The 16,991-nt window shown below is 43.7% G+C and overlaps 1 protein-coding gene across 1 annotated transcript in view; it reads right to left on the reverse strand.

The window, feature by feature from the left end:
• Positions 1-16,991, reverse strand: part of TNFRSF21 (TNF receptor superfamily member 21) — a 66,581-nt gene that overhangs the window by 17,535 nt on the left and 32,055 nt on the right. The window contains exon 4 of the mRNA XM_073335809.1: positions 14,734-14,999. Coding sequence (XP_073191910.1) covers positions 14,734-14,999 — 266 coding nt within the window. The remainder of the gene's footprint in view (positions 1-14,733; positions 15,000-16,991) is intronic.

Below are 16,991 nucleotides of genomic sequence, written 5' to 3' on the forward strand. Positions count from 1 at the left end.
ACAGATTCCCCAGACCTCTACTGATATTCAGCCATAATCAAACACACACACACACACACACCTGATCTAGTTTGATGCACGTTTTCCCTAAAGACCTGCCTTAACCCAAATTTAGGTCTCTTTACACTCCACTTTGGTACAATGGGTGGTTAAATAAATCGCATTCCTGAAATTCGGAGGAAAAATGTTTTCATGTACCCTTCTTATTTAATTGGCGGCCTTTGCATTTTAGATACTCACTACACAGACCGACATCTGCGCAGTGTTTAATTCCTTCCCATCTTGAACCTTGCAAGCGAGGAATTTAGCTGTAACCCCTTTATAGAAGTGCCCAGTTCTCTGTTTTGCTAAAAGGGGAAATAAAGTAAATAATTCATGAACCAGGAGTCTGACACAGCAAAGATTTAGGCTACATTTGAAAAGAGCTGCTTAAAAAGATCCAGACCAAAGGGTTTTGAGCTCTGATAACAGGAAGTAACAGAACGATTGAACCTTGGAACAGCTATTAGGCCATTTGCAAAACTGCTTTATATGGAACCTTTCACATCCTCTTTTCCTTAACCATCCCCCAGATGGGGAAAGCTGCAGAGAGACTGAATGTCACATAGTGTGTCAAGTGCCGAGTCAGCAACAGAATCTAGAGCCCTAATACTACAAAGATTCAGGAATTTGTTTAGATTGATACACTGAATTCCCCTGCACTAACCACCCCCTTTAAAACAATTGCACTTGGGAGAACAAGTAGCATGGGCCTCAGCTGACATGAGTAACACAAATGTTGCTGTCATGAGGATGTTTACTGCCCTTAAGTCAGGGCTCTAAAATACTTCAGCTGTATCCAGTAAAGTCACAAAAAGGTAAGTGAGGGATAAAAGTAATAAAAGTAGCAAAAACCCTAGTGCATAAGAGCACCTATAGCGTTCGGGCACTGTTATTTTAGTAAACCGGACATGCTATGCAACACTGCTAGTTACAGTTAGCTGCATTCTGCAGCTGGTGTGAATATGTTTAGGGTCACGTTGCAAGACAAACTATACTGGCCTATTATCATCTGTAAGCTGCTAAGCAGATCACTGCAATTGACCTTATGCCCAAACAGAACCAAGTACAGCTTAAGGTAGGGACACAAATGTTGAGCTTCTACAACCATCCCAAGAATGGAGATTTGCAAGTTATCAGTAACCACAAAGCAAAGTCCTTTGGGCAGAATGCTACTGGGATTCTGGGAAGAGCTAATACTCTACAAAGTGTTTGGATACAATTAGGCAACAGAACCCATCGTATGAAAAACGGCCATTAATTTTCCCCAACAGAACAAGCCTGGAAAGGAGACATTTTGCAGAACGTGCTCTTTTTCTTGCAAACATTGTTCAAATTCGGTGCATGCTTTTCCAGCTCATCACGGAGGCCAGAGCTCATTTGGATCTGTACACGTTAACACCACAAAGTTCTTCCCAGAGCTGTTCTGCTCTTTGCTCATGTTCACAACAGTCACTGATCCAGAAGACAAAGTGAGCCAGAGGGCTAATCTAGTTTTAACCTAAATTCACTAAGTGTGACGTAAGACTGGTATAACCTTACACAGTAACAACCCAGCAAGCATTCAGCAGAGAAATTCTCTTGCTATATGCCATGCTGCTCTCTACAGATGAATGGATTTAAATTAAGTCTATGTGTATGCATTAGTAGTAGTAAATATTTATATGATGGTAGTGCCCAAAGACCCCAATCAAGAGCGGGACCCCTGTTGTGCAGGACAAAGCCCAGAACGAATCCTTGCCTTGAAGGTAAAACAGATAGAGGGGAGGGGAGGGGAGGGGAGGGGAGACAGACAAGTAAGCGAATGAGGGCTGGGGAGGATGGTCCAGTGATCGGAGTGCTAGCCTGGCATTCTGGAAACCAGACTTCAATTTGCAGCTCCTGGGTAACCTTGGACAAAAAGTCTCTTAATTCCTCTGCACCTCATTTATGAAATGGAGAGAAGAACTTTCCCCACCTCACCAGTATATTCGGAGGATAACTTCATAAAAGACTGACATGCTCAGTTACGACAGTGATGGAGGCCATGCAAGTCCCCGAGGTTTATCTTGCTTTATTACATGGGTTTGTAGTGTGGATTTTTAAGTTGAGGATACGAGCAGGAAAAGGAAACAAGGGGAAGAGGAACAGTCACAGCTAGTCACCCATCGTCCTGCCAGTCTGCGAGCTAGGTTTTGTAGGCACTGTAGCAAAAGGAGTCTTATGGATGCACTGGAAGAAGGTTGGACAAATAAGAGCAACAGAATTCAGCTTTCCGGTTAATTCTCAAGTCTCTAGCATACCCTGCTGCGTCCTAGGTACGGAAACATGCTAGGTGTAACACCACCGATTTGAGAGCAGAGCATGGCCAGAACCAGCTAAGGGATGGAATGAGAGCCTCTGCAGTAGGGCCACCCATAGCTAGATATTCTGCGGCAGTAAGCCGTTATTCATCTGAAGGGTGACTCCACAAGAAGCCAGTTTGATGGTGCGTACTCATCCAGTGGGAACTGGATTAACTGGCAACCTTTTTGGAAGCCTTGAAACCATGCCTTTAAGGAACAGCTAGTTACAGGTGCAAAGAAATGAATGGTTTCTCAGACCTGAAAAGCTTGTATGAGACGTTTCAGAGTAGCAGCCGTGTTAGTCTGTATTCGCAAAAAGAAGAGTACTACTTGTGGCACCTTGGAGACAAAACACGAAAGCTTATGCTCAAATAAATTTGTTAGTCTAAGGTGCCACAAGTCCTCCTTTTCTCTTCGTATGAGAAGGTTACTGCTTCAGAAGTGTTCACTGCCAGGCATTGTGCTATGTACACAGCCAACTCTGCTTCTTAAAATGAACGGAGAATTCTTAAGGAACAAGCTAGCTTCATCCCAGTGACAGCTACTGGGAAAGCTAAGGGAGGCAAGTCCTACAGGCCACCATCAGCCGCAGCACAAGCGTCTCACATCACTGCATCTCACTCCTGCTCTGCTGGGGACACCTCTAGGGGAGAAAACAATCCAGACTCCTCCCTAGTTTGTTGTGTCTACTTACATCAAAGCTTTAAGGGATGAGTTGCAATGGGGACATTCTCTAGCTTAGGTAAGGTTCATGTACATGTCCCAGAATCCAGAAGAACACTTTCCCCTCACCTGTCTGCTGTGCCTCTCCAGTCATCTCCCCAAGGCTCTCTTCTCCCCACACATCTTTCCTTACCTCCCTCTTGACATAAATTCCAGAAACTTATTTAGAGAATACTTTGGGGTAAGCATGTTCAGGCATAGCAGGAACTTGCAGAAATGCACCAGGCTCCAATCTCAAATCCATACCCTCAGGGCCCTATTAGCCTTTGTTTAACTAGCCCCGTATATTCATCAGACGGATTGCTGTGTGGAACATTTACCAGTAAAGACAACATCTGTACAAAAAAAGAAGTTGGCCCAATAAGACTACCTCACCCATCCGGTCTCTCTAATATCCTGGGACCAACACAGCTACAATTACACTGCAACCTCCAAACAAACAAAAAAACCAAAACAAACCAACCACACACCAAAGGAATTCCAGTGCCATGAGCCTGATAAAATTAACCCCTTTGCTGGAGCTCTTGTAAGTGCCACTCAAAAGACATACCATGACTTCCCACAGAGCAGCGGGGAAAAAGGGCTTGGTCTCACATCATGCCAGTGAGTGAACTGGAATGGTAAGTCAGAAGCCACATGGTACTAGTGACAGGGCCATATCCAGTCTCCAAGCTAGAGGATGCGGCTGTTTCACAGGTGAAACACTGCTGGGGATGCCCAAAGCTGTGAGCCACTGTGTTACCTCTCTGCTTAGGCAAGAGAGAGTTTTACTGGCAAGTAGATTGTGCGTCAGCTTCCTGCCACACCAGTCTGTTTTCCCCGCCAGAAAACTCCTCAAGGCTCTCTCTGCCCAAACATTGCCTGGCAAGTAACAATCAGTGAACTCTAGCTCCCAAGCTCCTCAGGAGATATTTCTCTGTTGTGTACAGGTCCTACCATGGTGCATTCATAGAAGATATTAAAATTCGCTGCTCTGTTAAAGAGTCATACATCACAGCTTACTAATTTTAGTGGATACAGGCTTCCCTTCAAACATGGCCCTAAGCTGGTTTACAGTAAGTAAAACAAGTTCGTTAAAAAAAGAGCAGAGATTAAGTGATACCAAACAAGAGATAAAATGTAGAGATGATTACAAGCAAATAAAAGTGAAAACAAGTCTTTCAGAAAGGAGGAAGTTAAACAGACATTAAAAGGTACAGCACAAAAAGTGAAATCTCTGCAAGCTGCATGGAAACTTTTTAAAGACACCATAATAGAGGCTCAACCTAAATGTATACCCCAAATTAAAAAACATAGTAAGAGAACCAAAAAAGTGCCACCGTGGCTAAACAAAGTTTAAAAAAAGCAGCAGTGAGAGGCAAAAAGGCATCCTTTAAAGAGTGGAAGTTAAATCCTAGTGAGAAAAATAGAAAGAAGCATAAACTCTGGCAAATGAACTGTAAAAATATAATTAGGAAGGCCAAAAAAGAATTTGAAGAACAGTTAGCCAAAGAATCAAAAAGTAATAGTAAAATTTTTTTTAAGTACATCAGAAGCAGGAAGCCTGCTAAACCAGTGGGGCCCACTGTATGATCGAGATGCTAAAGGAGTACTCAAGGACGGTAAAGCCATTGCAGAGAAACTAAATTAATTCTTTGCATCAGTCTTCATGGCTGAGGATGTGAGGGACATTCCCAAACCTGAGCCATTCTTTTTAGGTGACAAATCTGAGGAACTGTTCCAGAATGAGGTGTCACTAGAGGTGGTTTTGGAACCAACTGCAACTAAACAGTAATAAATCACGAGGACCAGATGGTCTTCACCCAAGAGTTCTGAAGGAACTCAAACGCAAAATTGAAGAACTACTAGTAGTCTTCAGAGTAGCAGCCATGTTAGTCTATATTCACAAAAAGAAAAAGGAGTACTTGTGGCACCTTAGAGACTAACAAATTTATTTGAGCATAAGCTTTCGTGAGCTACAGCTCACCTCATCGGATGTAGTCTGTAACCTATCATTTTAATCAGCTTCTCTACCAGATGATTGGAGGATAGCTAATGTGACACCAATTTTTAAAAAAGGACTCCAGAGCTGATCCCGGCAATTACAGGCCGGTCAGTCTGACTTCAGTACCAGGCAAATTGGTTGAAACTATAGTAAAGAAAAAAATTGCCAGACACATACATGAACACAATTTGTTGGGGAAGAGTCAACATGGTTTTTGTAAAGAGAAATCATGGCTAACCAACCTACTAGAATTTTTTGAGGGCGTCAACAAGCATGTGGACAAGTGGCTACAGTGTACTCATTTTCAGAAAGCCTCAACAAGGTCCCTCACCAAAGGCTCTTAAGCAAAGTAAGCTGTCATGGATTGAGAGGAAAGGTCCTCATGGATTGGTCACTGGTTAAAAGATAGGAAACAAAGGGTAGGAATAAATGGTCAGTTTTCAGAATGGAGAGTGGTAAATAGTGGTGTCCCCCAGGGGTCTGTACTCAGACCAGTCCTATTCAATATATTCACATATGATCTGGAAAAATAGCGAAACAGTAAGGTAGCAAAATTTGCAGATTATACAAAACTACTGCACATTGGAAAAATTAATCCTAACTATACATACAAAACGATGGGGTCTAAATTAGCTGTTACCACTCAAGAAAGAACTTGGAGTCATTGTGGATAGTTCTCTGAAAACATCCACTCAATGTGCAGTGGCAGTCAAAAAAGCTAACAATGTTGGGAATCATTAAGAAAGGGACAGATAATAAGACAGAAAATATCATATTGCCTCTATATAAATCCATGTTACACCCACATTTTGAATACTGTGGTTTGCCCCATCTCAAAAAAGATATATTGGAATTGGAAAAGGTTCAGAAAAAGGCACCAAAATTAGAGGGTATAGAACAGTTGCCATACAAGGAGAGATTAATAAAACTGGACTTTTCCGCTCGGAAAAGACACTACTAAGGGGAGGACATGACTGAGGTCTATAAAATCATGACTGGTGTGGAGAAAGTAAATAAGGAAGTATTATTTACTCCTTCTCATAACACAAGAACTAGGGCTCACCCGATGAAATTTAATAGGTACCAGAATTAAAACAAACAAAAGGAATATTTCTTCACACAATGCACAGTCAACCTGTGGAACATCTTGCCAGAGAATGTTGTGAAGGCCAAGACTATAACAGGGTTAAAAAAAGAACTAGATTAGTTCATGGAGGATAGGTCCATCAATGGCCATTAGCCAGGATGGACAGGGATGGTGACCCTAGCCTCTGTTTGCCAGAAGCTGGGATTGGGCGATAGGAGATGGATCACTTGATGATTACCTATTCTGTTCCTTCCCTCTGGGGCACTTGGCATTGGCCACTGTTGAAAGACAGGATACTGGGCTAGATGGACCTTTTGTCTGACCCAGTATGGCCTCTCATGTTCTTATGACAAAGTCTAAAACTTATTCTAGCACAATGGTTCTCAAACTTTTGTACTGGTGACCCCTTTCACATAGCAAGCCTCTGAGTGTGCCCCCCCCCAATAAATTAAAAACACTTTATGTATTTAACACCATTATAAATGCTGGAGGCAAAGTGGGGTTTGGAGTGGAGGCTTACAGCTTGTGACCCCCTGAGGGGTCCCAACCCCCAGTTTGAGAACCCCTAGCAAGATAGAGTCTAGAGTTCATGACAGTTTCTTTCATCTAGTCTCCTTTCCAGCCTTCTACCAGTCAGGATGCAACACAGAGATGAAATAGACAGTTCTCTTTGTCTCCTCAAGTGAAGGATAAAGATGGAGTTTCTCTGTTCCTTATATTCCTCAAATGCATCTCTTTGTCTTACATGTCAGGAAAGCTTCCGGGGGACTTAGTCCCCTGTCTCTCTCTGGGGTCCAGGAGCCCTGTTAATTTTCTGTCTCTCGAGGTCACGAACATAACAACACCCAGTGGTTTAGCTCAATGGCTTTGTTCACTGCTAGTACGTAAACCGAGGCAAACCCACATTCCTTTGTGTAGGGGAGACCTGCTTATCACGTCCACCTAGGCTAGGCTGTCTTGTCTTAATCATGTTCTAACATCCTACAGAGGAATTCATAACTTCATATATAAGGCTAACACATGCACTTTACAATGATTCTAATGTTACGGGCTTTCTTATGACACCTCACACTGTATATTTTGTGCAAAATATCATTGCAGTAGTATGTAGGCTGTGAATAGAGGGGTGCCTGTATATCAAAACATTATTCAAGCTAAACTCTTCAAGCAGCAACTCTTGAAAGATATTCTTTTTTTAAAAGTGCTGTGTTCTCTGTTTCCAACATCATATGGCATCTGGAGGCTAGCAATCTACCCTCAAACCTCTAATGATCACTTTCTAGCAGTAGCATTGGTTTGCTTTCTTGAAAAGTAGTGAAATTAGGTCACTAATCTCTTCAGGAAGCTGCATTAGGCTTGCCTACAGGAGTTCACTCAGTGGAGCTCTAATGGTTCATTTCAAAAAAATAAATTCAGCTGGTGCAGCCCCCTTTGTGGGCACTTATTTCAGTTTATCTTAAAACAGACTGCTCATCAGCTTCTCCTAACAGCCCCCTGTTGTGACTTTATGGTAGAGCAGTGGCTCTCAACCTTTCCAGACTACTGTACCCCTTTCCAGAGTCCGATTTGTCTTGTGTACCCCAAGTTTCACCTCACTTTACAACGACCTGCTTACAACATCAGACATAAAAGTGCTTTTTATGTAGCCTATCGTAAAACTAGGCAAGTATCTAGATGAGTTGATGTACCCCCTGGAAGACCCCTGCGTACTTACAGGGATACATGTACCCCGGGTTGAGAACCACTGGTTTAAAAGACACCTTTATCTAGCCTGCCCCACATCCCATTTATATGCCTCTTGTGTGCTCCACTGAACAGCATTCTATTCACAGGTTTCAGAGTAACAGCCGGGTTAGTCTGTATTCACAAAAAGAAAAGGAGTACTTGTGGCACCTTAGAGACTAACCAATTTATTTGAGCATAAGCATAAATTGGTTAGTCTTTAAGGTGCCACAAGTACTCCTTTTCTTTATTCTATTCACACAATCCCTTTTCAAAGGTAGCTGCAGAAAACATTCCTGGCTTTTAACTAAAACCAGTTTCCATCTTACAGTCAGCGTCCCTGGGTGAATCTTCTCCCCCCTTGTTCTCCATGAGCTCTCCATTCTCAGGAACACGAAAAAAATTATTTGGCAAAGCAGGTATGTGACAATGGCTACGTCCTAACAAGTACAGACAGGATTTTTGTGTCCTTTCAAATCCTTTTCAAATAGTGTCTTTCTATCTACATATGGTAGCTGGTTGAAAAATTGGCAAACATCTAGATGAGTTGATGTATTCCCGGAAAACCTCTAGGTGTCCCCCAGGGGTACTCATACCCTTGGTTGAGAACCACTGCAGTAGAGGACTTGTGGAGAGTTTCATGTCTGTAGAGAAAGTGACAAATAATTATCTTGTAAGACCACTGTGGTTTGGCTTGACTGGTTTGCATATGCTAAATAAATAGTCAGTGTTTGGAATCACACTGAATAGGGATGAGAGAAAGATCAGGGCAAATATTGTGAGCAACTCTTGGGATATCAAATTCCCTAGTTTGAGGTTACCAGTGTGATCTGTGCTTGGAAGCCTCCGCTCCACCCATCACTGCATCCATGTTACCCTGACATCCATGCTCCTACAAGTCAGATCACAAATCCCACCAGTTCCTATTTCCTACCAGCAAATAAGTATTTCTCAGGATTCTGCAAGATTTACTCCTTAACTATTTTTAGTAAATCCCCAAGTTCTAAAAACTCCAGCCACTTGCCCAAAATGAGTCAGAAAAAAAAAAAAAGTGTCTACAATATCCAATTGGATAAACATCCCACCGTGCAAAAGCCCAGAGTCAGACACTGAACTAGTACCATACTCCAGAGATGGATACAATCTGGTTACAAAGAGCTCCGGAGCAGCAATTCTCACTTGTGTTTAATCAGTGCTCCTTCCCTGTAATGTTAGTTTTGGAGAACAAGCCCTTAGTCTGTCATGTTCTTACAGGAAAGAGGTCGCTTTGGCAATTTTTTGAAAGACGGTATTAAGGCCTAGTCTATACTAGGAGGGTTTGCTATCAGTTCCTTAAACAAAATAAGCAATACCAGGAAAAGCACTTTTCTGTCAGTATAACCGGTTCTATGCTAGAGCTTTTACCAGTATACAAATATCATAGAATATCAGAGTTGGAAGGGACTTCTAGAGGTCATCTAGTCCAACCCCCTGCTCAAAGAAGGACCAATCCCCAACTAAATCATCCCATACAGGGCTTTGTCAAGACTGACCTTAAAAACTTCTAAGGAAGGGGATTCCACCACCTCCCTAGGTAATGCATTCCAGTGTTTCACCACCCCCCTAGTGAAAAAGTTTTTCCTAATATCCAACATAAACCTCCTCCACTGCAACTTGAGACCATTACTCCTTGTCCTGTCATCTGCTATCACCGAGAATAGTCTAGATCCATCCTCTTTGGATCCACCTTTCAGGTAGTTAAAAGCAGCTATCAAATCCCCCCTCATTCTTCTCTTCTGTAGACTAAACAATCCCAGTTCCCTCAGCCTCTCCTCATAACTCATGTGTTCCAGACCCCGAATCATTTTTGTTGCCCTCCGCTGGACTCTCTCCAATTTTTCCACATCCTTCTTGTAGCGTGGGGCCCAAAACTGGACACAGTACTCCAGATGAGGCCTCACCAGTGTCAAATAGAGGGGAACAATCACAATCGTTCGATCTGCTGGAAATGCCCCTACTTATACACCCCAAAATGCCATTCGCCTTCTTGGCAACAAGGGCACACTGTTGACTCATATCCAGCTTCTCGTCCACTGTCACCCCTAGGTCCTTTTCTGCAGAACTGCTGACGAGCCATTCGGTCCCTAGTCTGTAGCGGTGCATTGGATTCTTCCGTCCTAAGTGCAGGACTCTGCACTTGTCCTTGTTGAACCTCATCAGATTTCTTTTGGCCCAATCCTCCAATTTGTCTAGGTCCCTCTGTATCCTACCCTCCAGCGTATCTACCACTCCTCCCAGTTTAGTGTCATCCGCAAACTTGCTGAGGGTGCAATCCACACCATCCTCCAGATGATCATTTATGAAGATATTGAACAAAACCAGCCCCAGGACCAACCCTTGGGGCACTCTGCTAGATACCGGCTGCCAACTACACATGGAGCCATTGATCACTACCCGTTGAGCCCGAAAATCTAGCCAACTTTCTACCCACCTTGTAGTGCATCCATCCAGCCCATACTTCTTTAACTTGCTGACAAGAATACTGTGGGAGACTGTGTCAAAAGCTTTGCTAAAGTCAAGGAATAACACGTCCACTGGTTTCCCTTCATCCACAGAACCAGTTATCGCATCATAGAAGGCAATTAGATTAGTCAGGCATGAATTGCCCTTGGTGAATTCATGCTGACTGTTCCTGATCACTTTCCTCCCATATAAGTGCTTCAGGATTGATTCCTTGAGGACCTGCTCCATGATTTTTCCAGGGACTGAGGTGAGGCTGACTGGCCTGTAGTTCCCAGGATCCTCCTCCTTCCCTTTTTTAAAGATGAGCACTACACTAGCCTTTTTCCAGTCGTCCAGGACTTCCCCTGATCGCCATGAGTTTTCAAAGATAATGGCCAATGGCTCTGCAATCACATCTGCCAATTCCTTTAGAACCCTCAGATGCAGCGCATCCGGCCCCATGGACCTGTGCACGTCCAGCTTTTCTAAATAGTCCCGAACCACTTCTTCCTTCACAGAGGGCTGGCCACCTCCTCCCCATGCTCAAAAGAGTCACATCCTTAACCAGTATTACCGTATCAGCAAAGGTTTCAAGTGTAGACCTGGCCTAAGGCTACCGAAGAGTCCCCAGTGATACAGACCTACTAAGTTTCCTTCACTGGAAAACTCATGGATTAGTTTTTAAAAGATGACTTGCAAGGTTTAAAATGGCATTTGTACTCCTTTTTGCTTTTTTAGGAGACATATACAGGTGCCCAAGTTAGTGTTGTTCTGTGTGTGTGTGGTTTTGAGAATTCTCTTTTAAAGCTTTGCAATATAAGGAATGTCCAGTCTGGTCTTGCTGGAGGTCTCAGATAATGTATACTGTGAGCTTCCATTTTTAAAAGGGAAAGAGCTCACTTGGACCACTTAACAGATGCCATCGTCTCCATAACGGGCATTAGCAGGCACTAGAGTTCACCAAAGGTCCATCTAAAGTTGCTTCTTGCGAACTAAAAATTTCTCCCCCTTAATCGCTTGGCTCTCTTGTGACGTTATAATTTTACTAGTTTTCTGGTTGGAATCTTCCTCTGGTAGGCAAGATCTGTATTTCTACTGTAAATTCTTGAAAAAATGTTCTTGTTTTCTTTCCATGTTATAAAGCAGCAGCAGAAAGCACAAGCCTATTTCACCTTTAGAAAGGAACCTTGGAGGTTTTCTCTTGCCTAGGATTTTAAAAGGTGGGTTAGAACATTTTAGTTGCCACATTCCAAACACCTTAAAACCCTAGTTGAGCCAAAACTTTTAGGCGGCTTTTTAAAATATCCCTCCTATGAAAGATTTTGCAGTGCTCTTAAGCAATAAATATCTCAATTTCTTGACCTCAAAGTGAGACAGCTCTATACAGTACAAGCACATGCTCTCTGCATTGCAGTGGATTTTGCAGAAATCCATCTCTCCACCAGGGTCTAGTTTTTAGAATTAAACACATGCTTAAGTGCCTTGCTGAACTGGGGCCATTGTTGCTCACTAATCCCAACAGAGAGGAAGGTCTCTCACACAGAAAAACCTTACACATATGGTTGTAACTATAGGCTGTAGGGATTACAACTGATCTAAACCTGTAGTGTAGAAGGTTTGTTTTTGCTTGTTCTCAGAGACATTAATGCATCTATTCCCTGCTTGTTTTTAGAAGTCCTCTTATAGGAAATGAGATGGTCAAACCTGATATGGACATATCTTTCGTGTAAGCAAGTATCAAGTAGTTATTCAAGACATTTACCTCTCAGTGTAATGCCTTGCCAGGCTATAAAAACATAATCCCTGAGAATTCTTTCGAACAGTGAAGAAAAGAATTTAGGGAAGGAGAAAAATGATGTACAGTACCCAATGGTTTTAATTAAATTACTGACTGTGATGCCTCAACAAGTCCTCCAACACTGATTACCTCTGTTCTTGGGCAATCTTAATTTTTCTAATCGGATACTGATGACAAATCCAAATCAAATTTCATTTTATCTGATGTCCTAATCCAGGATTTATCAGGGATATTCAATGTCAAAATGCAACCAGACAAAAAACAGAGAGTTTACTACATACTCAAGGAGACTAGGAAAGTCAGTTTGATATGCTATACACGCAACAGGAATTTCTTGCATGCATACCACAGAGAAAAAAAATATACATCTAAGTATGTCAGGTGTTGATTTTACATATAATTATGTCTTATGCTTTTCATTTAGGGTTTTAAATTTTGGATGCAAGATGTCTTGGAGAACAGCATGCAGACCAGACAGTTATATACTTTGGCCTATTAGGATTAAATTAGAACAGAAGCTGTTGCACTGGACAGGGCAAGACAAAGCTATCCATTATTTAAACATGGAACACAAAGCTGTACTCCATGCACAAATGACTCTCATAGGGTTACAACTAGGAAGCTCTATACACCCAAGTATCTCTCTTGAAAATTAATTTAAAGTCCAAGCACAAAGTCATTACTACAAAGTGTAAAAGACCCACTAATACAATACATGGTTTCAAGATCAAGCACTCAAACATCAGGGAGCACCCAGTTTTGAGGCTGCTCCAGCAACTGTGCATACCCTAAAGGTATGCATGCTGTTTGCAGTTTACCTTTAATGTGAGATGTGAGAGCTGGCACCTCCATATGCAAAATCCCAGAATAGTTTCAAGAGCTATTTAACCATGAGGCAATCTGAATGACATACAAAACAGTAATAGCAGGCAGTACCACAGGAAAGAGAAATGCTGACTGTGAAAGTTTAAGGAGACCTTCCCCTCATCCCCAAGCACCCCCCTAACAAGGGTTCAGGTATGAGTTCATAAAGACAAGTACCGTTCCTCATGAGCAAAGCTGCATGATAATTCTACTCCAGCAAAGCTCAACCGTGCAGGGCAGAAACCTGAACATAAGCCCCTGTGTAGTTTAGGGCCCCCCACAGAAAGGCTGCACTGACAGAATCTGCCCTAGGGGATATTAACCTTCAATTAACCTGGAGCCTAAACAAGTTCACACTGAAGTCATCAGCAAGACGTCCATGGCAGCTGATCAGAACCCTGAGGCTGCACTGTATACAAGTTCTAGAGCCCACAAGATGCTTTGAAATAACCTGTAAGCTTGGTGTCATTCATTTCTTTGGGACTGGTCTTCATGTACAGTGCTATAGTGAAGCCACTAGTACGCTGATGTAAAGTATCAGGGGGTAGCCATGTTATTCTGCATCCACAAAAACAAGGAGTCTGGTGACACCTTAAAGACTAACAGATTTATTTGGGCATAAGCTTTCATGGGTAAAAAAACACTTCTTCAGATGGAGAGCTTCTCCCATTGGTATAGTTAAATCCACCTCCCTAAGAGACAGTAGCTATGTCGGTGGGAGAAGCTCTCCAGTCTACACTGGGGGTTAGGTCTGTATAACTGCATTGCACAGGGGCGTGTATTTGTCACATCCTTGAGTGATGTACTTATACTGACATAGGTCTGTCATATAGATCTGGCCTTGGAAGGATAGACTAGTGCAGGGGTGGGCAAACTTTTTGGCCTGAGGGCCACATCGGGTTTCGTAAATTGTATGGAGGGCTGGTTAGGGGAGGCTGTGCCTCCCCAAACAGCCAGGCCTGGCCCAGCCCCTGCCCTTTATTCCCCCCCACCATCCCCGGGATTCCTGCCCCATCCAACCCTCTGTTCCCTGATGGCCACCCCCCACCAGGACCCCTGCCCCATCCACCCCCCCCCCCCGACTCCCTGTTCCCTGACTGCTCCCCGCTGCCCCATCCAACCCCTCCTCTCGTTCCTGACTCGCCCTCGCAGACCCCTGCCCACCCAACCACCCCTTCTCCCTGACTATCCCCGGTACCGCTGCCCCTGACTGCTCCCCGCTGCCCCATCCAACCCCCCTTCTTCCTGACTAACCCCCCCCCCCCCGGGACCCCTGCCCCCATTCAACCCCCTGTTCCCCACCCTCTGACCACCCCAACCCCTATCCACACCCCTCCCTCCTTACCGCGCTGCCTGGAGTGCTGGTGGCTGGCGGCGATACAGCTGCGCCGCCCGGCTGGAGCCAGCCACGCCACCGTGCAGCACAGAGCCCCGGGTCAGGCCGGGCTCTGCAGCTGCGCTGCCCCAGGAGCTCGCAGTCCTGCTGCCCAGAGCTTTGTGCCGGTGGCACAGTGAGCTGAGGCTGCAGAGGAGTGGCCGGGGGCGAGCCTCCCGGGCCGGGAACTCAGGGGCTGAGCAGGAGGGTCCCATGGGCCGGATGTGGCCTGCGGACCACAGTTTGCCCACCTCTGGAGTAGTGCATATTTCTGTGATGAAGAGTGTAATGGAACAAAATATAACAAGCTGCCTCCGCAACCAACATACACTTTACCTGGGTTGTGTCTTCCATCAGGCCTCTGATCTTCTCCACAACATCATTACGTCTGTGCTGACGAAGAGCGCTGATGAGCTGAGCGAGACTGGCTTCCGGGCCTCGGATGGTCCAGTGCTGTAAGGCAGCATAGGCCCTTTCATGGTCTGCAGAGTACCCGTTGGAGAAAGCCGCCATCTCACGGTCAGTTGCATTGCTCAGGAATTGGTAGATATCTTTCCACTGACTTCCAACCTGCGCTGCTACGAGCTTCAGGATGTCAATGCCTGGCAGACAGAAGAGGTGGAGATGAAGCACAGCAGTTTCCAGCCTTGCAACCTCTTGTCAGCTAAATATCCAACTATTTATGTTTTGTACTAGCAGAAGGGTGGGTCTCGTCCATTTAAGAACTACATTTAACACCTCTTTAGGTCTTGTATTAGCAATACAGGATGCTTATAATACTGGGCGGCATGCTACTTCCCAGGGTTTTGCTTTAACAATGCACCTTTAACATTTGTTATGTAAGCGTAAAACCACAAATACTCTCTGATGCAGACATCTAAAATTAGCTATTGTGTTTGAGCAGTTGCTGATATTAACAAGCTTCCTCATTGGTGGTTGCATTATATTAGGATACCTGGCCAACTAGCCCTTCACTTGCTGGTTTGATTTGGGGCAGGAGATGTTACACATTTCAGAATGGATTCTGGTGAGAGGGGCACTTGTTATCCAGCCCTCTGTGCTGCAATCTTATCTAGTTCATCCAGTAGGGATGAAATCCAGTTACGTGTTGCATTCAGCACTGCTAATGCCTATGGGTTGCTCTGGTGTGAAGAGATCCTTAGAGTGACTGAAGTTTTCTACAGCCCTGCACAAAAGCACTAAAGCTGTGCCACATTATGGAACCACTGACTTGGATGTGTTATGGGAAAAAGATGTGTCACCTGAACTTTTCTTCACAAGTAACAGTCACTTTCCCAAATATTAACGCCCCATAACAGCGAGAGACTGTGCTAGCTACAACCATATGTAAACTTCTGCTCCACTGTAGAGACACTTTAAAGACCTGTGAAATACTTGAGGTTTAGGGGGCAAAAAGCACAACTCTGTTACATGAAAAACTTTACACAAAGTGATCCAAGTTTTCTATTAAAGAGAGTCTCTCTCTCCCCTCCCCTCTTCCACCCACCATGTCTCTCAAACCACTGAGCACAAGAGACTGTTACAAAACTACCAACACAATATCCTCTCACTGTGAAACTTCAGAAAGGATACAATTAAAAGCCAAGTTCATCCACGTGGGGAGAAGGAATCAGCAAGCACCAACCTTCAGATACAAAACTACAAGATGTTGTTTTGGAGCAAGGAAAGCTGAGTTTTTTGGGGGTTTTTTTTTTTTTTTTTGAAGGCAAGTAAGCTTAGCAAAATCCACCTCAAGCAGCCACACAAGGGATCCACACAACTGGTTTTCATACAAGCAGTTCTCAAGTTTTCACAGGGTGGGCCACATCTTAGGTTTCCTCATCAACTGCTGCCCTTTCATTTCATGATCACACAGACCACTTCCTCACCCATCTGCAGTCACATAACATCTTTGTGGCAACTACAGCAATAGCTTGCAGAGAAATGCCGAGAATGTCTGGGAGATCTTTCCCAGTGGGATCAGATTTAACAGCCTTGGTAATGCAATTTTTAGACTACGCAAAGACCCTAGTCACTGCGTTTCTACACTCAGGACTGAAAATTCAAGCCACAAATTATGTAGTCCAATTATGTTAGCAACACTCAAGTCACTATTTGTTTTTTTTAAAATGGTGGTGCTATGCAATTTCAGTTGCCAGACTGTATGTGACAGTTACAGGAATTGAGAAGCCAGATCAATCAAGTTAACTACTCCAATATAACTAACTTTTCCAGTTAAGTGGAAGATCTGGTATCTCCTAATTTGGGATTAATAAATATATGATCACTAACATATTTACAACATGAAAACAAAACCTTTAACCATTAGTTGGCTTTATCTTTCTCGTCCTGCCCAAGTAACATCTCCATAGAATAACTTTACACAGCGAACTCCAGGGGCATCCAACCCATCTATAGCTGGAGGTAAGTCTTCCTTAATGCTTTCAGTTAAAAACAAAACAAAAACAAACAAAAAACCAGAGAGATATCAGGTTCAGAGGGAAAAAATACAGTCTGCTTTGGAGGTTTAAGCAGAGGAAAAGCTCTTAGAGGTCACTGAAAGCAACCATCAGTGAGAACAATTGGTGCCAAGT

The sequence above is a fragment of the Lepidochelys kempii genome, chromosome 3 (assembly GCF_965140265.1).
Source record: "Lepidochelys kempii isolate rLepKem1 chromosome 3, rLepKem1.hap2, whole genome shotgun sequence".
NCBI classification, from domain to species: Eukaryota; Metazoa; Chordata; order Testudines; family Cheloniidae; genus Lepidochelys; species Lepidochelys kempii.